This window comes from Cherax quadricarinatus, chromosome 7 (assembly GCF_038502225.1).
Source record: "Cherax quadricarinatus isolate ZL_2023a chromosome 7, ASM3850222v1, whole genome shotgun sequence".
Taxonomy (NCBI): Eukaryota; Metazoa; Arthropoda; class Malacostraca; order Decapoda; family Parastacidae; genus Cherax; species Cherax quadricarinatus.
Window position 1 is genome coordinate 59,965,026 of NC_091298.1, and position 21,069 is coordinate 59,986,094.

At 42.1% G+C, this 21,069-nt stretch overlaps 2 protein-coding genes across 5 annotated transcripts in view; one reads left to right on the plus strand and one right to left on the minus strand.

Annotated features, from left to right (window-relative positions):
* LOC128686900 (zinc finger and BTB domain-containing protein 14) overlaps nucleotides 1-21,069 on the plus strand; it is a 407,181-nt gene that overhangs the window by 25,113 nt on the left and 360,999 nt on the right. The window lies entirely within an intron of this gene.
* LOC128686899 (uncharacterized) overlaps nucleotides 3,480-21,069 on the minus strand; it is a 48,752-nt gene continuing 31,162 nt past the window's right edge. For 2 of the 4 annotated variants that reach the window (XM_053774125.2, XM_053774123.2), the window contains 10 exons: nucleotides 19,664-19,758; nucleotides 15,839-16,040; nucleotides 14,417-14,556; nucleotides 13,912-14,082; nucleotides 10,607-10,771; nucleotides 10,328-10,492; nucleotides 9,768-9,872; nucleotides 9,312-9,401; nucleotides 8,688-8,937; nucleotides 3,480-4,060 (listed from right to left, as the gene is read on the minus strand). In XM_053774125.2, the coding sequence (XP_053630100.1) occupies nucleotides 3,852-4,060; nucleotides 8,688-8,937; nucleotides 9,312-9,401; nucleotides 9,768-9,872; nucleotides 10,328-10,492; nucleotides 10,607-10,771; nucleotides 13,912-14,082; nucleotides 14,417-14,556; nucleotides 15,839-16,040; nucleotides 19,664-19,726 (1,560 nt within the window). In that variant the 5' untranslated portion in view covers nucleotides 19,727-19,758 and the 3' untranslated portion in view covers nucleotides 3,480-3,851. Of the gene's footprint in view, nucleotides 4,061-8,687; nucleotides 8,938-9,311; nucleotides 9,402-9,767; nucleotides 9,873-10,327; nucleotides 10,493-10,606; nucleotides 10,772-13,911; nucleotides 14,083-14,416; nucleotides 14,557-15,838; nucleotides 16,044-19,663; nucleotides 19,759-21,069 lie in introns of all 4 variants that reach the window. The other 2 variants (XM_053774124.2, XM_053774122.2) reach the window with 1 other exon arrangement.

A 21,069-nucleotide genomic window follows, 5' to 3' on the forward strand; every position in this document is an offset into this window, starting at 1 on the left:
TACACCTGGTCACTGTTACAAGACTGGTAGGTGCTGGTCCAGGAGGGTGTGTGGTACACCTGATCACTGTTACAACACTGGTAGGTGCTGGTCCAGGAGGGTGTGTGGTACACCTGGTCACTGTTACAACACTGGTAGGTGCTGGTCCAGGAGGGTGTGTGGTACACCTGGTCACTGTTACAACACTGGTAGGTGCTGGTCCAGGAGGGTGTGTGGTACACCTGGTCACTGTTACAACACTGGTAGGTGCTGGTCCAGGAGGGTGTGTGGTACACCTGGTCACTGTTACAACACTGGTAGGTGCTGGTCCAGGAGGGTGTGTGGTACACCTGGTCACTGTTACAACACTGGTAGGTGCTGGTCCAGGAGGGTGTGTGGTACACCGTGGTCGTGATAAGATATTACTGAAGATACGATAATAAAAGTAATTGATTGTGCCGTAGTTACATTAGGGTGTTATCGTGTTATCTCTTACAATTATCTTTTGCACCACAAGCACTAACCACCATCCCCACTACAATCTCTGGCCATAACAACAACGGTCACTAACCACCACTACAGTCACTAACCAACACCACAATTACCGACCATCACCATAGCAAACACTAACAAATACCATCACAATCACTATGCACTATTCCTACCACAATCACTAACCATAATCCCCACAACAGTCGCTAGCCATAACCACAACAGTCACTAGCCATCACAGTAACCACAATCACTAGCAACTACAGTCACTAACCACCACAATCAGTAATCACCATAATCACTATCGTTTACCACCAAAATGATCATTACAACCACAATCACTAACCACAAACACCACCACACCTTAACAAACACAACCCACCACCACCACAATCACTAACCATTACCACCAGAATGACTGATCATTACAGCCAGTCACTACCCGAAGACCTTAGTTGTGATCCCGCACACAATACAGTCATTTAAGAACCATCTAGTTGAATTCTATGTAAGCATAAAATTCAGCAATAATATCTTTATTTCTACAAGTACATGTACAAGGTATACAGACCTGGCTGACATCAATGACATACTACTATACAGAAAATCACTTGTTATGCTGAGCATTTCCAGTAAATTAGGTCAGTTTTGTCCCAGGATGCGACCCACACCAGTCGACTAACACCCAGGTACCTATTTTATACTGATGGGTGAACAGGGACAGCAGGTGTCATAAAAACACGTCCCTAATGTTTTCCAGCCGTACTGGAGATTCGAACTTCCGACCTCAGTGTGTGAGCTGAATGCGCTAGCGATCAAGCTACGGGACACCTAAGCATACCATAGCAAACTTTAATAAGAGATTTCTGGTATTAGGTAAGTACATAGTTACATCAGGACGATTACTTAACAAGCAGTTGAATGTCACATGTATAACAGTTGTGTCGTCACTGTTGAACAGTGAAATACTCGCCATGCATAACAGTTGTGTATCTTCACTGTTGAACAGTGAAATAGTCACCATGCATAACAGTTGTGTATCTTCACTGTTTAACAGTGAAATAGTCACCATGCATAACAGTTGTGTATCTTCACTGTTTAACAGTGAAATAGTCACCATGCATAACAGTTGTGTATCTTCACTGTTTAACAGTGAAATAGTCACCATGCATAACAGTTGTGTATAGACGTGTCGCGGCACTGTTATTCTTATACATCAAACAACAGGACAAAATCATCCTGGTACGGCCCTTAACCTTGATAAATGTAGCGGCCGGTTCTTGTATTTTTGAGGTTAAAAAAAATAAAAATTAAAAAAAAAGAGAAAATAGCATGAAGGATCAGCTGGCGTAATTATATTTGATACCATTAATAATTATATATAAAACTGAGGATTAAGTTAAAATGAATCTACATAAAACAGAATTATTTTTTTATTTAGCATGACTGACCTGCCCGCAGGAAGTAATTCATACTCTATAAAAATAAGTAACAAGTATATTTTTTTCTTTGCAGAATATGGCATTATAACTGTAACAAAAGGTATATTTAGTTGTAATGTGTGTGTGTACGCACAGTTATACCTAACTGACATTATTGAGAAATAAGACAATATTTAGATATAGGATAAGCTTAGGGGAAAAAAAACTCCATCGTTTTTCAACTTCTAATCAAATAATAAGCTTGGGAAAGACTAGTCTTCATTTTCAAATTCTAATCACTAAACTTTTACACATGTGACCGTAAATCTTGCGCACACACACACACACACACTCACATGTTCTGTGCACATATAAATCATGGTCCTAACTTAAAAAAAAAAAGTCAGTAATAAGTAATATCACAATATTTATGTTGGTCATACTGCCAACTTAACAAACATAATAATACACAAACTCGGAGACTGAATCATATTTTATACACGAGTGTAAATAACTATGCGGCTACTTAATACATTTCATATAATTCCTAACGTAACCTAGTATTAGGATTATTCACACTCTGGGTCTTTTTTTGAAAGGTTAGGTTAGGCAAGATTTGTCAGGAAACAGGACAAGCGTTTCCTGACCCGCAGCTGGAGCTTTTGGTCATCTGACCGAGGCCTTCCGCTGGCTTACCCTTCCACCCCTTTTAAAAACTACGGGTATGACTATAACCATTTTTCTTTTATCTTTTAGAAAGATGTGGCACTCTGTACAAGTGTACATGAATGATGTCAGCACTCTGGTAGTTGGCTAATAGACCGAGTCTCGGTGTTCATTGGCCAACACTATATTTATACTCAGCTTTCATTGGCTGATGACATTTTCATCGCTGCTGATTGACTGATATTGCAGTTATTCGGTGTTGACAATTTCAGAGGAATATCATACCAACCTACTTAATATAAACACGCTTTTGTGTAAAATATATACCGTATCAGGGTAAATTTGACAAAGTGGAGTAGTATTTGCTTTGCGTGTTTTTACTCGCAACCATAGCCACAGTCTCACAGTATGGCAACAACTGGCAACAGGAAGAATATGGTTGAATGAACCATATACGGGTCACCATAAAAATCTTATGTGCAAAAAAAAATAAGAAAAGATAACTAGTCATCATGAGTTCTGGCGATCAAAATTTATATTCTGAATGTTACTTATATTTTGGCAAAGGACCAAAAGTTTGATAAATATAAATATATAGCCATGAAGCACTTGGTTTTTAAACTTCTGATAATGAACAGGAAGATCCATCTAGGAACACGTAAGTCGAGCATATTAGTTTCTTCATAAACAAATGTGCAAGACCAATAACGTATAAAGATACCTGGGACTTCGGCAGCACCTTCTAAAAATCTCTATCATGAAACCAAAACCTGGAAATCTGCAGTTAACTAATTCATAGACAATAGTAGTGAAGACAAAACATTACAGTCCTCCATTTAACGTCCTCAGACACCAGTTCAAAATCTGACAGAGCTCCGAGTAATGCTTTATGATAAAGATTATATATATTTGGGGGGGGGGGTAATTACAGAATTACATAGCAGATTTTTTTTTCAAATCTTTAAATTGTCGCCGGAGAATAAATATATGCTTACATTTTTTTATTTATAGATATGACCAGACAAAATAATCCTTCTGTCTGTAACTATCACAGTTTAAGTCTTAGTCCATTGTCTACTATTGTTTTTTCCTTCTAACGTAGGAAGAAAATGAAGGAGAAAATTGTCTACTGAGCGACTCGTCACTTCGTAAGTCCTTCTAGATATATGCACCATTATTTTCATTATCCATTTTTTTCTTTCTATCATATCAGGCGTTATTTTGGATCTTATTCATGAGTAAAGATATGTCATAGGTCCTCCACCTGTAGCACTCTCCCCCACCCGAAGATTTTCAGCGAGTCTTGCCAGAAACGGTGCTGAAGGCATGAAAGGAGGTGTCTGGGGGGTATGTGGAGGACGCTGAAGGCATGGATCTGACACGGGCGCAGAGAAGGGCGGTGAAGACTGAAGAGGCCACTAGGACCACGAACATGGCCACCAAACCTGCCACAAACGATGATATACTCATGCACATGTCTCCAGGGTTCGCTCCGGTGTCTTCTGGAACAGTGGAAACAAAAAACGTCAGGAACTTAGGTATGGTTTGTCAGGAAACAGGACAAGTGTTTCCCGACGCTTGCCTTAGTCGTATGATCACCTTCAGCTGGAGTTTTTAGTCATCTGACCGAGGCCTCCCGTTAGGAACTTGGGGAGTGACCGTTTAAGTCAGGATAATGGTGCCTGGAATCTTAAAATAATACCCAAAGTAACACAAAAATGATATTATGGTTAAGTAGTGGTGTTCCTACTGCATGTTTGTTTCCAACTCAGAGACCCTTGAACTCTGAGATGTCTACAGCAATATCAGGAAGCAGGTGTGTTCTTGCAAAACATGATTCCATCATATACCCATATCTTCTTCCTCTTCCAATCCCACCTCCACTCCAATACCTTTACCTTCGTACACCCATCTCACATGCCAAAACTTCATCCCAAAACCCATCACTTATACTTTCCCCATACATCTTACAATCACATATTCCTTAAAATAAGTGACATCACAGCCCTTAAAGCCCTCAAAATTCTATAAATGTGATCGAGTCTGCAATAAGAGAAAATGCAATGATGAAAACTCAGAGGTATTTTCAATATTAGAAAAAAACTAACAGTAATAATAATGGATACAATATTCCCCAAGATATATTAGGTAATAAGAACACAAAGAGATAAAGGTGGTAGTGGTGGGGTAACCTTATTAATGAGAAAATACAGGCTTGAAGACATGGAATCACCAGAATGGAGACGGTTCAAGGGTCACAATTCATGATCAGTACATCGGTTAACGATTCAAGGGATCATCGACTCCATATCTCCAGAAATAAGAACTATTAACAAACACATAGGAAAAAAGAGATAAGTGTATACTAAATGCGAAACGAGACCCAGGCAGGACCGATGAGGATAAACATTTTTTTTTTACACAAGTCAGTTTTACAGGCTAACAGCTGTTATCCTACCTCAGCTCAGTTCCAAACCGAGCTCTAAGGTATACTACAACCCCCTCTGCCCCAGGATGCGACCCACACCAGTCAACTCACACCCAGGTACTTGCTGCTGGGTGAACAGGGACAGCAGCTGTAAGGAAACGCGCCCAGTGTTTACACCCATACTGGATATCGAACCAGACACTCAGTGTGTGAGCATTAATGAGACAGTGCTGATAAAGATGACACAAGAGACTTTAACCAGGAAGACTGTTGAAGAATTACACATGGGAAAAACTTGTGTATCTTTATTGTGGAAACATTTTGGCAACCAGAGGCTTCCTCGGTCCAGTACAGAGAAGAATGGTAGAAGATCAGAAGGAGTTTGAGGTAATCAGTCCCTCAGCCTGGAGTCGACGTGATCAGTCCATCAGTCAAAGCATTGGGTCACACCATCCTATGTATTCTATGAGGTCTGTCACTAATCACTAAATCCGGGTGGACAATTCAGTCCAAAGATTGCTGGAGGCTTGATCCTCTGTCTGCCAGATGAGACCAGGTCGAAGAATTAAACATATGTGCAACATCTGGGTATCTTTACCTGTAGACGTTCCGCCATCCAGTGACTTTATCAATACAATACATGGACATAATCTGGAGACTGTAGAAATATGTACAGAAGACATTGTAAGACGAGGTAATCAATCCCTCAGCCTAGAAGCAGGTGATGAGCACCGTAGTCTTAAGAATCAGATTCTTCAAAACTACGATACTCGTCACCTAGGCTAAGTGTACATACCAAGGAATATGCACCTTGGTGTGATTATCTCGTCTCCCAATGTCTTCTGCATATATTTTTAGTCTTCAGATAATGACCTTGTATTGACAAAGCCACTGGATGGCGAGACGTCTATAAGCAAAGATACTCAGATGTTGCACATACGTCTGATTCTTCATCTTGTCGATATTGTATACTATTGACATGCGAGACCAGGTCACTGACCAGTCAGGCTAAACACTGTGTGTCATCATCAACTTTATAAGGCAGTCGTAGCTTAAAAGTGCAAACCCTTATTCTTTAAAGATTCTATCACGACCAGGGATACTAGAACTGAGCTGGAATTCAGGTACCAGTATCATGTGGGGTTCGAACACGTGGATAGGGTAAAGAAATACTCACGTAGGCTGGAAGTACGTATATTACGGATAATGTGGGAAGCGCCAAACAGCCGTGACCTGCCTCCTTGCTCTCTCACGTAAGACTAACTAACCCCAGTACCCATATGTGAGGGGGGTGTTTGAATACTGCTGTGGTCAGCAACAATATGAATACAGACAGTGATTCACGCAGAGACGGTTGGTAGTGAGTCATCTACTGGTACACTGGTTACTGGTAACTGGTTACTGGAACTGGTACTACTACTGAGAGCTTGGCGACGCTAACGTATGTCGTCCCGACATACAACTAATACAAACTAGAGATGGCAGGTATACGGCTTGGGCTGATTCTATACAATGTCAAAGTACACAACAATTGAACATTATAACATACATAAGTAGAACATTGGAATGGAAGCTTACGTAACTGAAACTGTAATGCAATACAAGATATAATATAGCACAACTCATCGAATGAAACTCAATGTTGGGATTACACAATAGAAGTGATAAAAAAAAAATTGATCGATCGATCTGTATTCATGTGATCTATGGATTCTGAGGAAGGAATATATACAAAGAAAGAGTGTTTAACAGAAAGGCAGATTCGGTGCACTCAAATCTAGACTATTAACTCTCAGAATTCGGAGAGAACGCGAACACAAAAAAAAATTCTTGAATACTGATAAGTTGAATCTGTAATTATTCATCTATACAGGCTATTTACATTTAACCCCAACTCTGCTAGGGTAAGATTGACATATGCAGAATGGGTGTCATCTCTGGGAGGATCAAACTCTGTTGCATTGGCTAACTCATGCTGTATTTGAGGCAAATCTGAATTGGATGTTACAAATGATACTTGAGGATTTCTCAATACCTGTCATGTACGTAGGGAATAACGACATTCAGGTTGATCATCTGACTGAGTATCAGAGGAAGAGAGTACAGGATCAGGAGGATTGTCAGAGTCTGTCACATTAGTCTGGGTTGGAACATCATTATCATCACATACTAACTTCATATGATCTAAATGCGATTCTTTATACTGACCAGTACTAATTTCTCTAACCTTATACTTATTACCAGTGATATGTTCAACTACTCGATAAGGACCAACAAACTTTTGATCAAGCTTTGGCATTGCAGACGTTTTGTTAAAGTTAGTCAGCATAACTCTCGAGCCTACTTTGATTTTGGATGGCTTTGCTCGAGTGTTTGCGACTCTTGTAAATTCTGCTGTTGATTTATGAAGTGTTTCACGGATTCTTCTAAAAACACTTTGAGCTAAACTGGTACGAGTTGCTATGAAATCATCAGGGTTGTAATTTGGTTTCGGATTAGAATATAACAACTCATAAGGCAAACGTTTATCTACACCATACAATGCATAATGTGGAGTGTCACCTATAGAAACATTGTAAGCAGAATTTATAGCACACTGCACATCAGGTATAACTTCATCCCAAGTTTCACTGTTGGGATTGATAGTGGCTCTCAAGACATCAGTCATGAGCCTTGAGAACGTGATAGGGGAGGATCGTAATCCAAACGCCATACGGAGGAAGTGATAATGACCTGTAGGAGTGGAGAATGCAGTTAGCTCTTGGCTGTCCTCGTGAAGAGGGACTTGCCAAAACCCTTGTAACAAATCCAGGGTTGAAAAGACTTTATTATCTCCGATGTTACGTAAAAGATCACCCAGTACAGGAAGTGGGAAGCGATCTGGAATAGTTTTCGCGTTTAACTTCCTAAAGTCAATTACTGGGCGCCAAGTACCATCCTTCTTAGGTACTAGGATCAAGGGCGCATTCCAAGGTGAATTGCTAGGTGCGATAACTCCATCATCAAGCATTTGATTAATTAATTCTTCTGCGACAGCAACTTGTGAATGAGGCATTCTGTACGTAGGTATGTAGATAGGTCTAGTACCAGGTTCAAGTGGAATACGATGGGACAATAAGTTCGTTATACCCATCTTCTCACCTGGTAAGGCAATGGCTTTACGACGTTTGTTTAACAGAGTCAACAAACGCCTGACTTCATCTGGGAAGTCAGTGGGAGCTAAGTCTTTCTCCTCAACTGGTGGAACAGATTGATCCAGTGAAGTGGATGAGGTCTCCACCGCTGCCACCATTTATCATGTGGGGTTCGAACACGTGGATAGGGTAAAGAAATACTCACGTAGGCTGGAAGTACGTATATTACGGATAATGTGGTAAGCGCCAAACAGCCGTGACCTGCCTCCTTGCTCTCTCTCGTCCGACTAACTAACCCCAGTACCCATATGTGAGGGGGTGTTTGAATACTGCTGTGGTCAGCAACAATATGAATACAGACAGTGATTCATGCAGAGACGGTTGGTAGTGAGTCATCTACTGGTACACTGGTTACTGGTAACTGGTTACTGGAACTGGTACTACTACTGAGACCAGTAGATAATTTGCTACTTGTTGTTTCAAGCCATGAGAAAGTTTAGCTTCAGAGGATGGTGGGGTGAGAGAGAGAGAGAGAGAGAGAGTTGATGTTAATGGTTGTTTACTTACTGGCCACAAGGGTTATGGGAGAGTCCCGGAGGAGAGAGTAGTCCTCGGGGGAGATGACTCGCAGCTTCCTGGCTAGGCGCACCACCTCACCATCACTCTCGTTCTTCCTCCCGCTTCTGTTGATGCTGTTGCCAGGTACGATGCTATCTCCCTCCCTTCCTTCTACCTCTCCATGTTCCTCCTCATCTTCCCATCTGCTGCTACTTCCCTCGCGGCTAGGAATTGGTAAGGAGCGCTTTTTGCGAACCACCTGTGAAAGAGAAGTCAGCCACCTGTTTAACGCTTCTCCCGATGCGTTAGTAAGTTTATTCAGGTATACACAAATGCAGTTACATAGATTATCATACATAGCAGCATATGTGTAGAGAACCTTGGATAACCCAGAAAAGTCAGAGTGACTTATTTCCATTGGGATCCTTTGAGATATATAACCGTTGGAGATGATGATAACTGGTGATTATGAAGCACAACACTCAGTGTAACAATTACAAAAACAAGGTAAACGAAAAGGCTGTCTCCGGACATAGACTGAATACCCAGCCATGGGGAAATCCAAGAACCAACTACGCTAGTCAACCACCTGGAGGTTAATGTGTGGGGGTCCGGAACTGGAGCTCAACTCACCCCATCCTCCGGACACACTGGGCATATTTCAGAACACAAATCTACTTGGCACTCGATGTAAACATCGTTCTTGTCTGGGAACTTGAAGGCCTGTAACAACAACAATATACATATTAGCAAGTCGATAAATGTATCAACAACATCAATGGTGATTAAATTAAATGTGTATATTACCAACTAAATCTATCTACTAAATATACCCAGATGTTGCATATGTGTCTTATTTGTCAATGTCGAAGATACTTGCCATGAATCAGTTAATACACTGATTAATTATAAAATAATTGTGCGAAATTAAAGATTAGATAAATATTTGCAAATTCTAAATATCACCGAGTTCAAAGTTAATACATCATTTGTTAATGTTTAACTTTAGCTTAAACCTCAATGTTTTTATACATGTTCTAGCAGTGCATGAATGTAAATTGTTAGGGAGAGAGAGACTTGAAGAATTACCTGGAAGTGGGAGAAGGCTAGGACAGGAATCTTGGGGTTGCCTGTTTCTCTGGTCTTCTGCCATGACCCCAGCACTTTCTTCCTGCTCCCCAACACACACCCTTTCTGTGGGACGAGAAGGATTTACTCTGGAATGGAACCCATTAGCACCAGCTTGCTAGCAAGCGTGTTAGATACTTCTAGTCTTATTCTTATACTTTACGGAGAGATTTTTCTTAGCTTCTCTGTTAGCGGTGCCTTGTATTAGATGTTTGTTTTTACATTGTCATATTTACAGCTTGAAGTATTGTTACTTTCCATTGTTGCTCTTACATATGTTGTTTTAGTTTGTTCTTACTCAGTTTATCTTGTCCTAGACTATTCTGACTTGTCCTGGCTTGGCCTTACATTAATTTACCCTAGCTCACTATCGTCCTGGTCTCACAGTTTTTTTTTTTTTAGCATCTCTCTCTACGGATCCCTCCCTCTGTTTTTGATGTCTCCTCCTATAGGCATTGTAACCATATCCTTCCCTCCCTTCCTGCCTACATGTAACCTGCAGTGCGCCAACACCCACGTACCTCGTCTGTGAGCTGGTAGGGGTCCTGGTGCGAGCCGTCGTGGGCTACACAATTCCGCACCAGAAGATCGGCACTGGCTAAGCCTTCCACACCCACCACCATCGTCATCAGCTCTCCTATCTTCACCATACCTGAGGCGGAGGGGGCGAAGGGCCCTCGCCCGATCTGAGAACACGAAGGAGGTTTAAGTCGTACAGGAGCCACATATTAACACAAGACATGTGAGATTTAAGACTCTCTATATGGGTTCAAACCCCACCCGTTCCGTGATCAGCTCACCTGTATGTCAAGCGAGGCGGAGGCTAGCTTGTTGTCGGCAGGGAAAGTAACAACATGTTGTTCCAGCATGTCAACATTGAGCGCTGCTTTCACGGTCTGGCTCTGGTCCCCTCGTCCCAGAGCTCCGTCGAACACACATCTCACGCCCCGAGCCGTGTCCCACACCTGAACCATGTGTTAACTTAAAGTTGCTTAAAGGTATATAAAGCCTGTCGTCTACACGAGTCACAAGGCTACATATAACCTGTTAGGTACAAGGACATATGTGCAACTAATGCGACATTTTATTGAGAAAACGTTTCGCTCTCCAGGAGCTTACCAAGCCATTACAGAAAGTACAGGGACAGAGGGTATTATTTGTAACGGCTTGATAAGCTCCTGGAGAGCGAAACGTTGCCACAGTAAAATGTCGCATTAGTTGCATATGTGTCCTTTTGCCTAACATATTGTCGGTAATTCTACCAACATCATTAACAGTAACCTGTTCACCACCAGTCAAAAATACTTTCATTCCTAAAATGGATTAAAGTAAATTATCAGCGTATATACAGACATACACCTCTAGGGGTATATATCCTGTTAATCTGGAGAGTTTATCTGGAGAGAGTTCCGGGGGTCAACGCCCCCGCGGCCCGGTCTGTGACCAGGCCTCCTTAGGTCAGTGTCCCAGGATGCGACCCACACCAGTCGACTAACACCCAGGTACCCATTTTACTGATGGGGAACATAGACAACAGGTGGAAAGAAACACGTCCAATGTTTCTACTCTGGCTGGGAATCGAACCCAGGCCCTCACCGTGTGAAGCGAGAGCGTTAACCACCAGGCCACCAGAGCCCCTGGTGAGATTTATTTAAGAAATCTACAAATGTTTTACATACAGTAGTATAAATTTGTGCAATGGCTCTGAGAGCATATAGATACACATATAACCCCCACGTAGGAGAGAGGAGCTTACGACGACGCTTCGGTCCGACTTGGACTATTTACAAAATCACACTGTGACTTTGTAAATGATCCAAGTCAGACCGAAGCGTCGTCATCAGCTCCTTTCCTATGTGCGGATTATTTGTGTATTGTTCCAGTCACGGTATTGTGACTTTGTATTATTTAAGCATATAGATGATTTAGGCACACGATTATGGTATCTTTTGTTGATTTAACCTAGGATACTTCTATGAAGTCAACATAGCTTATATCAGTATGTCAGAAGCAGGTGTGTACACGGAGATTTACTCTCAAGAAGTATACGCTGATGTAGGTTGTAGGGGAGTCTATCGTGGTATGCTGTCTACCTGTTATGTTAAATATTTGGCTCAGTCCTGCGGCTCTGGGGATTTATCTGCCCTATACTTTGTCTCATTGTAGGGAGTGTTATTGCTGTTCTTGCTGCTGAACAGCGGTTAGTGCCGATGAAGGTAGCGTAGGTAGCAATGATACGGCCGTGGACTAGTTTGGCTTTAACTGGATAGGAGTGAGTACACAACCGGCAGTGTGAGGGAGTGACCGCAAGCCAGTCCGTGGAGGGGGAGCACTTGTGTCTATCAAGAGGGTCGGCCTAGGAGTGAGAGCGAATGGGCTCAGCCTCCCACTGACCTGGGTGAGCCTACAGAGGGCAGCACCTAAATGCCGCGAAATATGAACTAGTCAGAGCAGACGGGTAGGCTGTGTGTTCTGACAGTACAGGCTGTCTACATTTGCTCGGCCACGCATCCAAATGTAGACAGCAGGGGGGCTGAACTAAGCTGGCTTAAGGGCTAAGCCAACTGGGTTCCCACATGGTTAAGCCAGGTAGAACTTCTTGGAGGAAACTGGGAAGAACACAACACACATGGACGGCGAGATGGCCGTCGTTGCGTAGCAGAGAAGGCTGTAGAGAGGGCTGGTGTGTTTACACGCTGAATAGGGTATCAACCAACCCCAGAGCTGCCTCGTGGTCACGCATGGAGCCACACGAAGCCAACACACTAAACGACCTCACCTCTACTTCTTGTAGCTGAGAAGGGCGTAGGGATGCTGTAGGAGGCAGGAGATGATGCTGGAGAGTGTTGAAGGGCTGTAGAGAGGGTGATGAGGTGAACATGTGACTGCTAAGGCTGGAGATGATGCCGTGACGCCTATGTCCAGATTTTGTGGGAAAAATCTAGAACGAAGATCTATCTCAGGTCCCTTCAAGATGCTGGGAGTAACAGATAACTCTTTAGGCCAGCAGGTGCATTGGATGACGACGGATGATGTTGACTGGCATCAACCCCTCCACCCTGAAGAGGCTCACAATGCCGTTGACTCTGCTGTCACCACTGTTATTGCTGTTCGTGCTGCTGAACAGCGGTTAGTGCCGATGAAGGTAGCGTAGGTAGCAATGATACGGCCGTGGACTAGTTTGGCTTTAATTGGATAGGAGTGAGTACACAACAGGCAGTGCGAGGGAGTGACCGCAAGCCAGTCCGTGGAGGGGGAGCACTTGTGTCTATCAAGAGGGCCGACCTAGGAGTGAGAGCGAATGGGCTCAGCCTCCCACTGACCTGGGTGAGCCTACAGAGGGCAGCACCTAAATGCCGCGAAATATGAACTAGTCAGAGCAGACGGCTAGGCTGTGTGTTCTGACAGTACAGGCTGTCTACAGGAGGCACTGGATAATTTGAGAGTAATTGAAGTTCCTCAGATATGTGCAGTACCTGAGCATTCCCAGGATGCGACCCACAACTAGCACCCAGGTACCGTTTTTATTTGAATAATTGGTTTAGAACACCGGGAAGTTGATAAATGAGACACTTGTGGAATATTTGGGAATCTTTATTCTGAAAACGTTTTGCCAGCCAGTGGCTTCTTCAGTCCAGTGTAAAGAACAGTGAAAGACGAAGAGGTAATCAGTCCCTCAGCCTGGAGTCGATGTGTTCAGTCCATGGAGCGAACACATCGACTCAAGGACTGATTACCTCAAACTTCTCGTCTTCCACCGTTCTCTACATGTGACTGAAGAAGCCACAAGCCATTCGCTGGCGAAGCGTTTCCAAAATAAAGATTCCCAAATATTGCATGTCTCATTTACCAATTTTTTTTTATTGTAAGTGAACAGGTGCTGTGGATGCAAGATTCGCCAGTATGTCTCGACCTGCCTATAATGACCAGTACACACACACAACTGCCCACAAACTTAAACGAAATAATCATTGCTACAACCATCACAACTTCCCACTACATCTACATAATATACCCGTTGTTACTCACGCCAAACCGTCTACCAACACCCGCCTGTACACTCACCACTGCAACCCGTCAACTCAACCACCACATCACTTCTCACCTCCTGGATGCCAGGTTCATTCTGGATAACAATAATGTTCTCCAGGTAGGGTGGTCCGCCTGGGGCTTCCACGTACTGAGTACCACAAGTACCCACCGTCACAACGAATTCGAACTCCCGTCCCCCTGTGCCTGGCGTGACGTACGTGCACTTAGGCACGCTGTAGAACCCCTGTCGATAAGAACGTTGTCATTTTTTTTACCATGGTGTATGCAAGAGATTATATATAAATATATATAAATATCTGCTAAACACTGTGACCCTCTTCAAGTCAAATATATATTTATCATCCTAACTTATGCTTTGACGGGAATATTTTAGCTCGAGAATTTTAGGACATAGAAAGGCGAAGAATGATACTGAGTGTCCATTATATTTTAATCTATTTTATTTATTAAAATTTCAAGCTTTATTTTAGTTTTATTTTAATGTAATGAAAATATAATAATAATAATAATAATAATAATAATAATAATAATAATAATAATAATAATAATAAACTCACCTTAGCGTACATGAGGCCATCAAAGGAGCCGTCAAACACTATTCTCACGATCATCTGGTCAGTGTGACAGGCCACATCAAGGGTCACTATCTGAGCCATGGCCATATTTGGCTCGAGTGGAAGTAGGTTCCCCACCACACCTGCAAAACACACACATCACCTATACCACACCTGCAACACACACACACACATCACCTATACCACTTGCAACACACACAATCACCTATATCACACCTGCTACACACACACACACACACACACATACACATCACCTATACCACACCTGCAACATGCACACACACTTCACTTATATCACACTTGCAACAAACAATCACCTACAACACAGATGCAACACACTAATTAGCACCTACTTTAACATGTGGCTCAGGTGGAAGTAGGTTCCCCAAAACACATGCAAACACTCATCAACACGTACTGTAGCATGTGACTCTAGTGCAGTGGTTCCCAAACTGGGGGTAAATTACCCCATGGGGGTAATTTAACCATTTTTGGGGGGTAATGGAGGGGTGACAGAAAAAAAGTTATGAATTCTGAAAATCAAGAAAACAATGCGGTACCCGGTATGAGGATTATTGTTAACTTTGTCTTAGTATATAAAGTTGTAAAGTAAACCTATTATAAGTAAGTAATAAAGTTAAACCAAATAACAATAAACATCAAAAACTAATATACAGTATTAGAAAAGAAGAAATATATAGCTAAGTGTGTGGTAACCCAAAAGTATTTTGACAAGTATGCTTCAGGACAAAAGTCACTCAGTAGCCCAGATCGACCTGTCCAGTACGCGTCACTCACTTCCTGAGGCTGCCTCTATTTCACACTGTCAGTTTATCTGTGAGCATCAGCCGAGGTAGACATAAGCTGGTATGAAGCCAAGAATTCCTAAACTAGCTTCAAGTATGCAACTCCATCCATCCCACTGATGTTCTTGACATCTTTGGTAATAGTCATTAGAGATGCACAATGTTCAAATACAATAAATAAAAGAAAATATCTCAAGTGTTTTAATTTAGCCATATATATCAATAATAACAACATTTTGTGAAAGGGGTAACATGCTTTATGTGGCATTTTAAATTGGGTAACAAGCTGAAAAAGTTTGGGAACCACTGCTCTAGTGGAAGCATGTTCCTCAAAAAACCTGCAACACACATCAACATCTGCAATATGTAAATCTAGTTGGAGCATGTTCAACACCCTCTGGGCCACCTCTTCAACAGCACTCTGGGCCACCCCTTCAACAGCCCTCTGGAGTAATTCCTTCATTAGCCCTCTGGGTCACCCTTTCAACAGTCCTCTGGGCCACCCCTTCAACAGCCCTCTGGGCCATCCCTTCAACAGCCCTCTGGACCATCCCTTCAACAGTCCTCTGGATGTGCCTTTCAGCAGTCCTGTTCATACCTGAGGGTGAGTGCAGCTGTTGTATGACGTCTCCGTAGTTTGAAGCCGTAGGCAGTGCGTCGGGGTAGCCCACTACATCGAGTTGCTGCTGTTGCTGCAGTAGCCCAGCTGGTCTGTGCCTGATGCCTGGGGCAGGTAGGATAAACTGCTTCGACTCCTCCTGCGGCAGGGCAATGTTGTCCTGGGCCACCTCTGTAGCAACCTGCTGCAGGGAGAAAAGATGAAGGCTTTATTAAAATTAGTGACCCCCGACAGGGCTAATAACCCTAAGTAACCGGTGCCGGATCAGCCGGGCTGTGGCTCGTACGTCGGACTGCGTGCGGCCAGCAGTAACAGCCTAGTTGATCAGGCCCTGATCCATCGGGAGGCCTGGTCGTGGACCGGGCCGCGGGGGCGTTGATCCCCGGAATAACCTCCAGGTAACCTCCAGGTAACCCAAGAAAGCCAAGCAGTGTTGCTTTCCCTTCGGATCCTTTCCAAAAATGTTAACTACAAGAGTTGACTAACCCCTCAGTATCTATTTACTAATGAATAACAGGTCCATGACGGAGACTCTGTAAGCTGACAAGCTACCACACCAATGTTTGTCTGTGTTGGATTGTCCCAGATTATTTTTTTAATTTCTCTCTACTTGTCACAGTTGTATCTCTATAGTTAGTATAAGCATAATTTAAAAATCAGTTTATGTCACTGACTTTTTTGGGGTTATCCTTGGTTATTACAAATATGTTACTATGTACGATAATTTATGTAACTATTTATGTGTACCTGCACCTAAATAAACTTACTAAATGCACTGTATAGCTTGTACGAGTTTGCCCTTAACTATTACCGTTTTCTTTATTAAGCTCATTGAAAATAGGGTTCAAGATGCAATAATTTGTATGGTTAACTATAGAATATGATTTTAAAACAGAGGAAATACGATTACTATTACTACTACTACTGCTAGTAGTTGACAGTAAAGTAAAGTTTGTTAGGGTTAAGACCTGTCCTCTGGAATGAGATTATCAGGTTTGAATCCAAGAAGAGGGGTAGCCCCATGGGCCCCAGTGGATATAAGTCACTTTGTCTGACTTTCTTGGGTTACCCTAGGTAATCTACATATATGCTTCTATGTATGACAATTTATGTAGGTGTATTTATGTGTATCAACGCCGCCGGGGCGTTGATCTCCGAAACCCCTTCCAGGTATACTCCAAGTATGTGTAGATATGCCTAAATAAACTTACAGGCTGCCCTGCTGTTATTATGTATATTCATGGGAAAACACTAAGCTAGTAGGGGTTAAGCATGTCCAGCAGTGGGAGGTAATCAAAGGAAAGAAATCCGGTACCATGGATTAAGAGCCTTTCCCCAGCATCAACGCACCCCTTAATACGAATACCGTATTTTACCATAGTTTACCCACGTTACAGGCGTGCTAAGACAACGTTCTCTCATAGTTGAGGACTGGCAAGACAGGCCGGAAGCCTGACATACTTCCCGGGATAATTACTCTCATAGCACACTGGGCACGAAATGGGGCCAACCAGTTGAACCTCTCAACAACTGTCATACAAACCTCATTATATTAGCTCGTTGGTTAGTTAACTGAGTAAATTTAAAGCCTGTCGATTTGACGAGTGTCATTTAGACTGTATGTAACCTGTTCACCACCAGGCAAGAATATTATCCTTAAAATAGGACCGAAAGGCCAACGGTATATTCAGTAAGATGTATATCGGTATATACAGTTATTAACCCCGCAGAGTTGGCTAATCTTAGCAGTGTGGCTTGTTTCTACTGATTTTTTTTTTTTTTTTTTTTATTCGCCGGTATTCTCCCGGCCCGGGTCTTTTCCAAGTAGTGGTGACCCGGCCTTGGCTCCCTATCTGGGGAGTGTCTCGAGACTTAAGTCTCCCATGGGAGGAGGGACAAGTACCTCCTCATCTTTGGGACCAAGTGTCCCCAGGCCTAGCCACATTCCCCGCCCTCACGGGGCTCGTAGGGAGAAGCTAGGCCTCTGGTCTGCCATCTACCCCGCCTCGAAGAGGCTCGTGGGGATGGCAGTCTTATGAGCTGCAGATGGTAGCAAGCTCAGGCCTTAGTTTTGTTTCTACTGAAAATCTTAGGTCCTCTTAACCCAGAATGCGACCCAAATTGGTCAACTACTATGTTTCTATTCTACTTAAACAAGGGCAGTAGGGATAAGGATTCTTACCTGTGCGCCTTAGTTACAGTATATACACCGAGAGGTATACGTCTCTCAGTGTATTTAATCCCTGTTGTTGTAAGGTAATTCAGGTACAGGTACACATAAATACAGTTACATAAATTGTTATACATGGCAACATGTGTAGGTTACTTAGGATAACCCAAAAAGTCAAAGTGACTTATTTCCATTGGGGTCCTTGTAATATCTTATTTAAATATTAAGTTAAAATCTTAGTACGTTTATTCAGGTATACACAAATACAGTTACATAGATTATCATACATAGCAGCATATGTGTAGAGAACCTAGGATAACCCAAAAAAGTCAGTGACATATTTCCATTGGGGTCATTTGACATGCAGCCTTAATGACCCTTTGTTTACTATATACGATTTAAGCTCAACCAACCAACGCCTTAACTCGGTTGAGAATTGAAGCTATGTACTTTCTGTTGTGAACCTGACGCTCTACCACAGAAGTACGAGGGAGTCCCCTAATACAGATATGCACACCTTTTGGCACATTCAATGTGTTTAAGTGCACGATGAAAGACAAACTGATTACTGTTGCTGTACAGTTGAATATACTATACTGTATGCATAATTTTAAAGCGCTTTAAAAACTTTTATCGTAACGTAAGCAATTTGGTTCACAGTCGAAAGAACTTTGGTTCGATTGTTTCTCTAGTTTCCTTACACGGTTGGCTAGGTGTGGGTTCCAATATGGCGCTGCATACTCCAATATGGGCCTAAGGTACACAGTGTACAGGGTCCTGAATGACTCCTTATTTAGATGTCGGAATGCTGCTCATAGGTTTGCCAAGCGCCCGTGTGTGTACTCACCTATTTGTACTCACCTATTTGTGGTTGCTGGGGTCGAGTCCTAGCTCCTGGCCCCGCCTCTTCACCTGTGTGTGTATGTGTGTGTGTGTGTGTGTGTGTGTGTGTGTGTGTGTGTGTGTGTGTGTGTGTGTGTGTGTGTGTGTGTGTGTGTGTGACCTGCATCAGTAGGTCAGGGGAGGTCCTGCCGACGGGATGAACACTCCCCTACCCTCGCTCCTCCCTGAACTAATTTATTATCTGAGTGCACTAGCGAGGGCTTACTGAGGTAAATGTTTTTTTCGACTACATGCAAATTTATTTTTGAAGTTTATACTCATCTTGAAGCTGTAAGAAAAATTCCATCTGTGTAATACTGGTTGTGTGATTTTATCTTTGATAAATGAACAAAAATGCATATTCACGACGTACAGGTAGCACGTCGAAAATATTTTACTAGTTATAAATGAATTGGAAGACTGTATAGACAGATATGCAGACGAAAGAAAGAGATGAGAGGAAACTACGATAACATAGCCTATTAATCCATACCACTGGCGGGATTTGAACCTGCGGGTTCAAATCCCGCCCGTGATATGGTTTGTTTGCAATCGTGTCATTACGATTTCGTGAGTCAGGTTAACAATAAACATATTTCATAGTCTAATACGTTGACAAATATAGCTAATCACAGAATGGATGGGGCTTGTCTCACGATTTCGTGAGACAAAATATAGTTAGATTGCTTAGCCATGATTTAGGTACAGAAAGGCAGCCAACTGCAATAGTTAGACCAGATGTGAGTTATTACCTGACAGGTAGAACAAAGGAGCATCAGCAGGAACATCTCAAAAAGTTTCCCATGGCACCACATGACGGTACTAATGCCCTTCAGCACCAAAAAATCTGAAAAAGAAAATAATTTTAATATGCATTAATTATAATACTAATAATAAAAAGAAGAATCAGTGACAATCATCTACTTTATTATTAAAAATATTAGATAAAATTGAGCATTGATAGTGGCATTACAACCAGTAATAATTACAATATATATTTCACTAATACATACATTTAAATAATATACATATATGACAAATAACACAGTGTACTAGGTTTAAATCCTATCGACTGCACACCTGTACAGTATTACTCAACAATACTTTAACTCCCAAAAATAGAGATTAAGATAAATCATTGTATATACATATAGAAATATATACAGAGCTCTTGATGTATATACCTGTACGAATATATATCTTATATAAGCTTAGGCGTGTGTATTGTATATACACTTCTAGGTGTATATACAGATACACACCTGTCAAGGTGTATACACCATATTACTACATCATTGTATTTCAGAAATCATTGTATGCTTCACCGCACCGCCTCGTTCCTATGATCATCCATACTTTCTAGTTTGTTGTAAATTAGTTTCTCCTGTTCATCATTTGTAATATATATATATATATATATATATATATATATATATATATATATATATATATATATATATATATATATATATATATATATATAAATATATATATATATATATATATATATATTATTATTATTATTATTATTATTATCACACTGGCCGATTCCCACCAAGGCAGGGTGGCCCGAAAAAGAAAAACTTTCACCATCATTCACTCCATCACTGTCTTGCCAGAAGGGTGCTTTACACTACAGTTTTTAAACTGCAACATTAACACCCCTCCTTCAGAGTGCAGGCACTGTACTTCCCATCTCCAGGACTCAAGTCCGGCCTGCCGGTTTCCCTGAATCCCTTCATAAATGTTACTTTGCTCACACTCCAACAGCACGTCAAGTATTAAAAACCATTTGTCTCCATTCACTCCTATCAAACACGCTCACGCATGCCTGCTGGAAGTCCAAGCCCCTCGCACACAAAACCTCCTTTACCCCCTCCCTCCAACCTTTCCTAGGCCGACCCCTACCCCGCCTTCCTTCCACTACAGACTGATACACCCTTGAAGTCATTCTGTTTCGCTCCATTCTCTCTACATGTCCGAACCACCTCAACAACCCTTCCTCAGCCCTGTGGACAACAGTTTTGGTAATCCCGCACCTCCTCCTAACTTCCAAACTACGAATTCTCTGCATTATATTCACACCACACATTGCCCTCAGACATGACATCTCCACTGCCTCCAGCCTTCTCCTCGCTGCAACATTCATCACCCATGC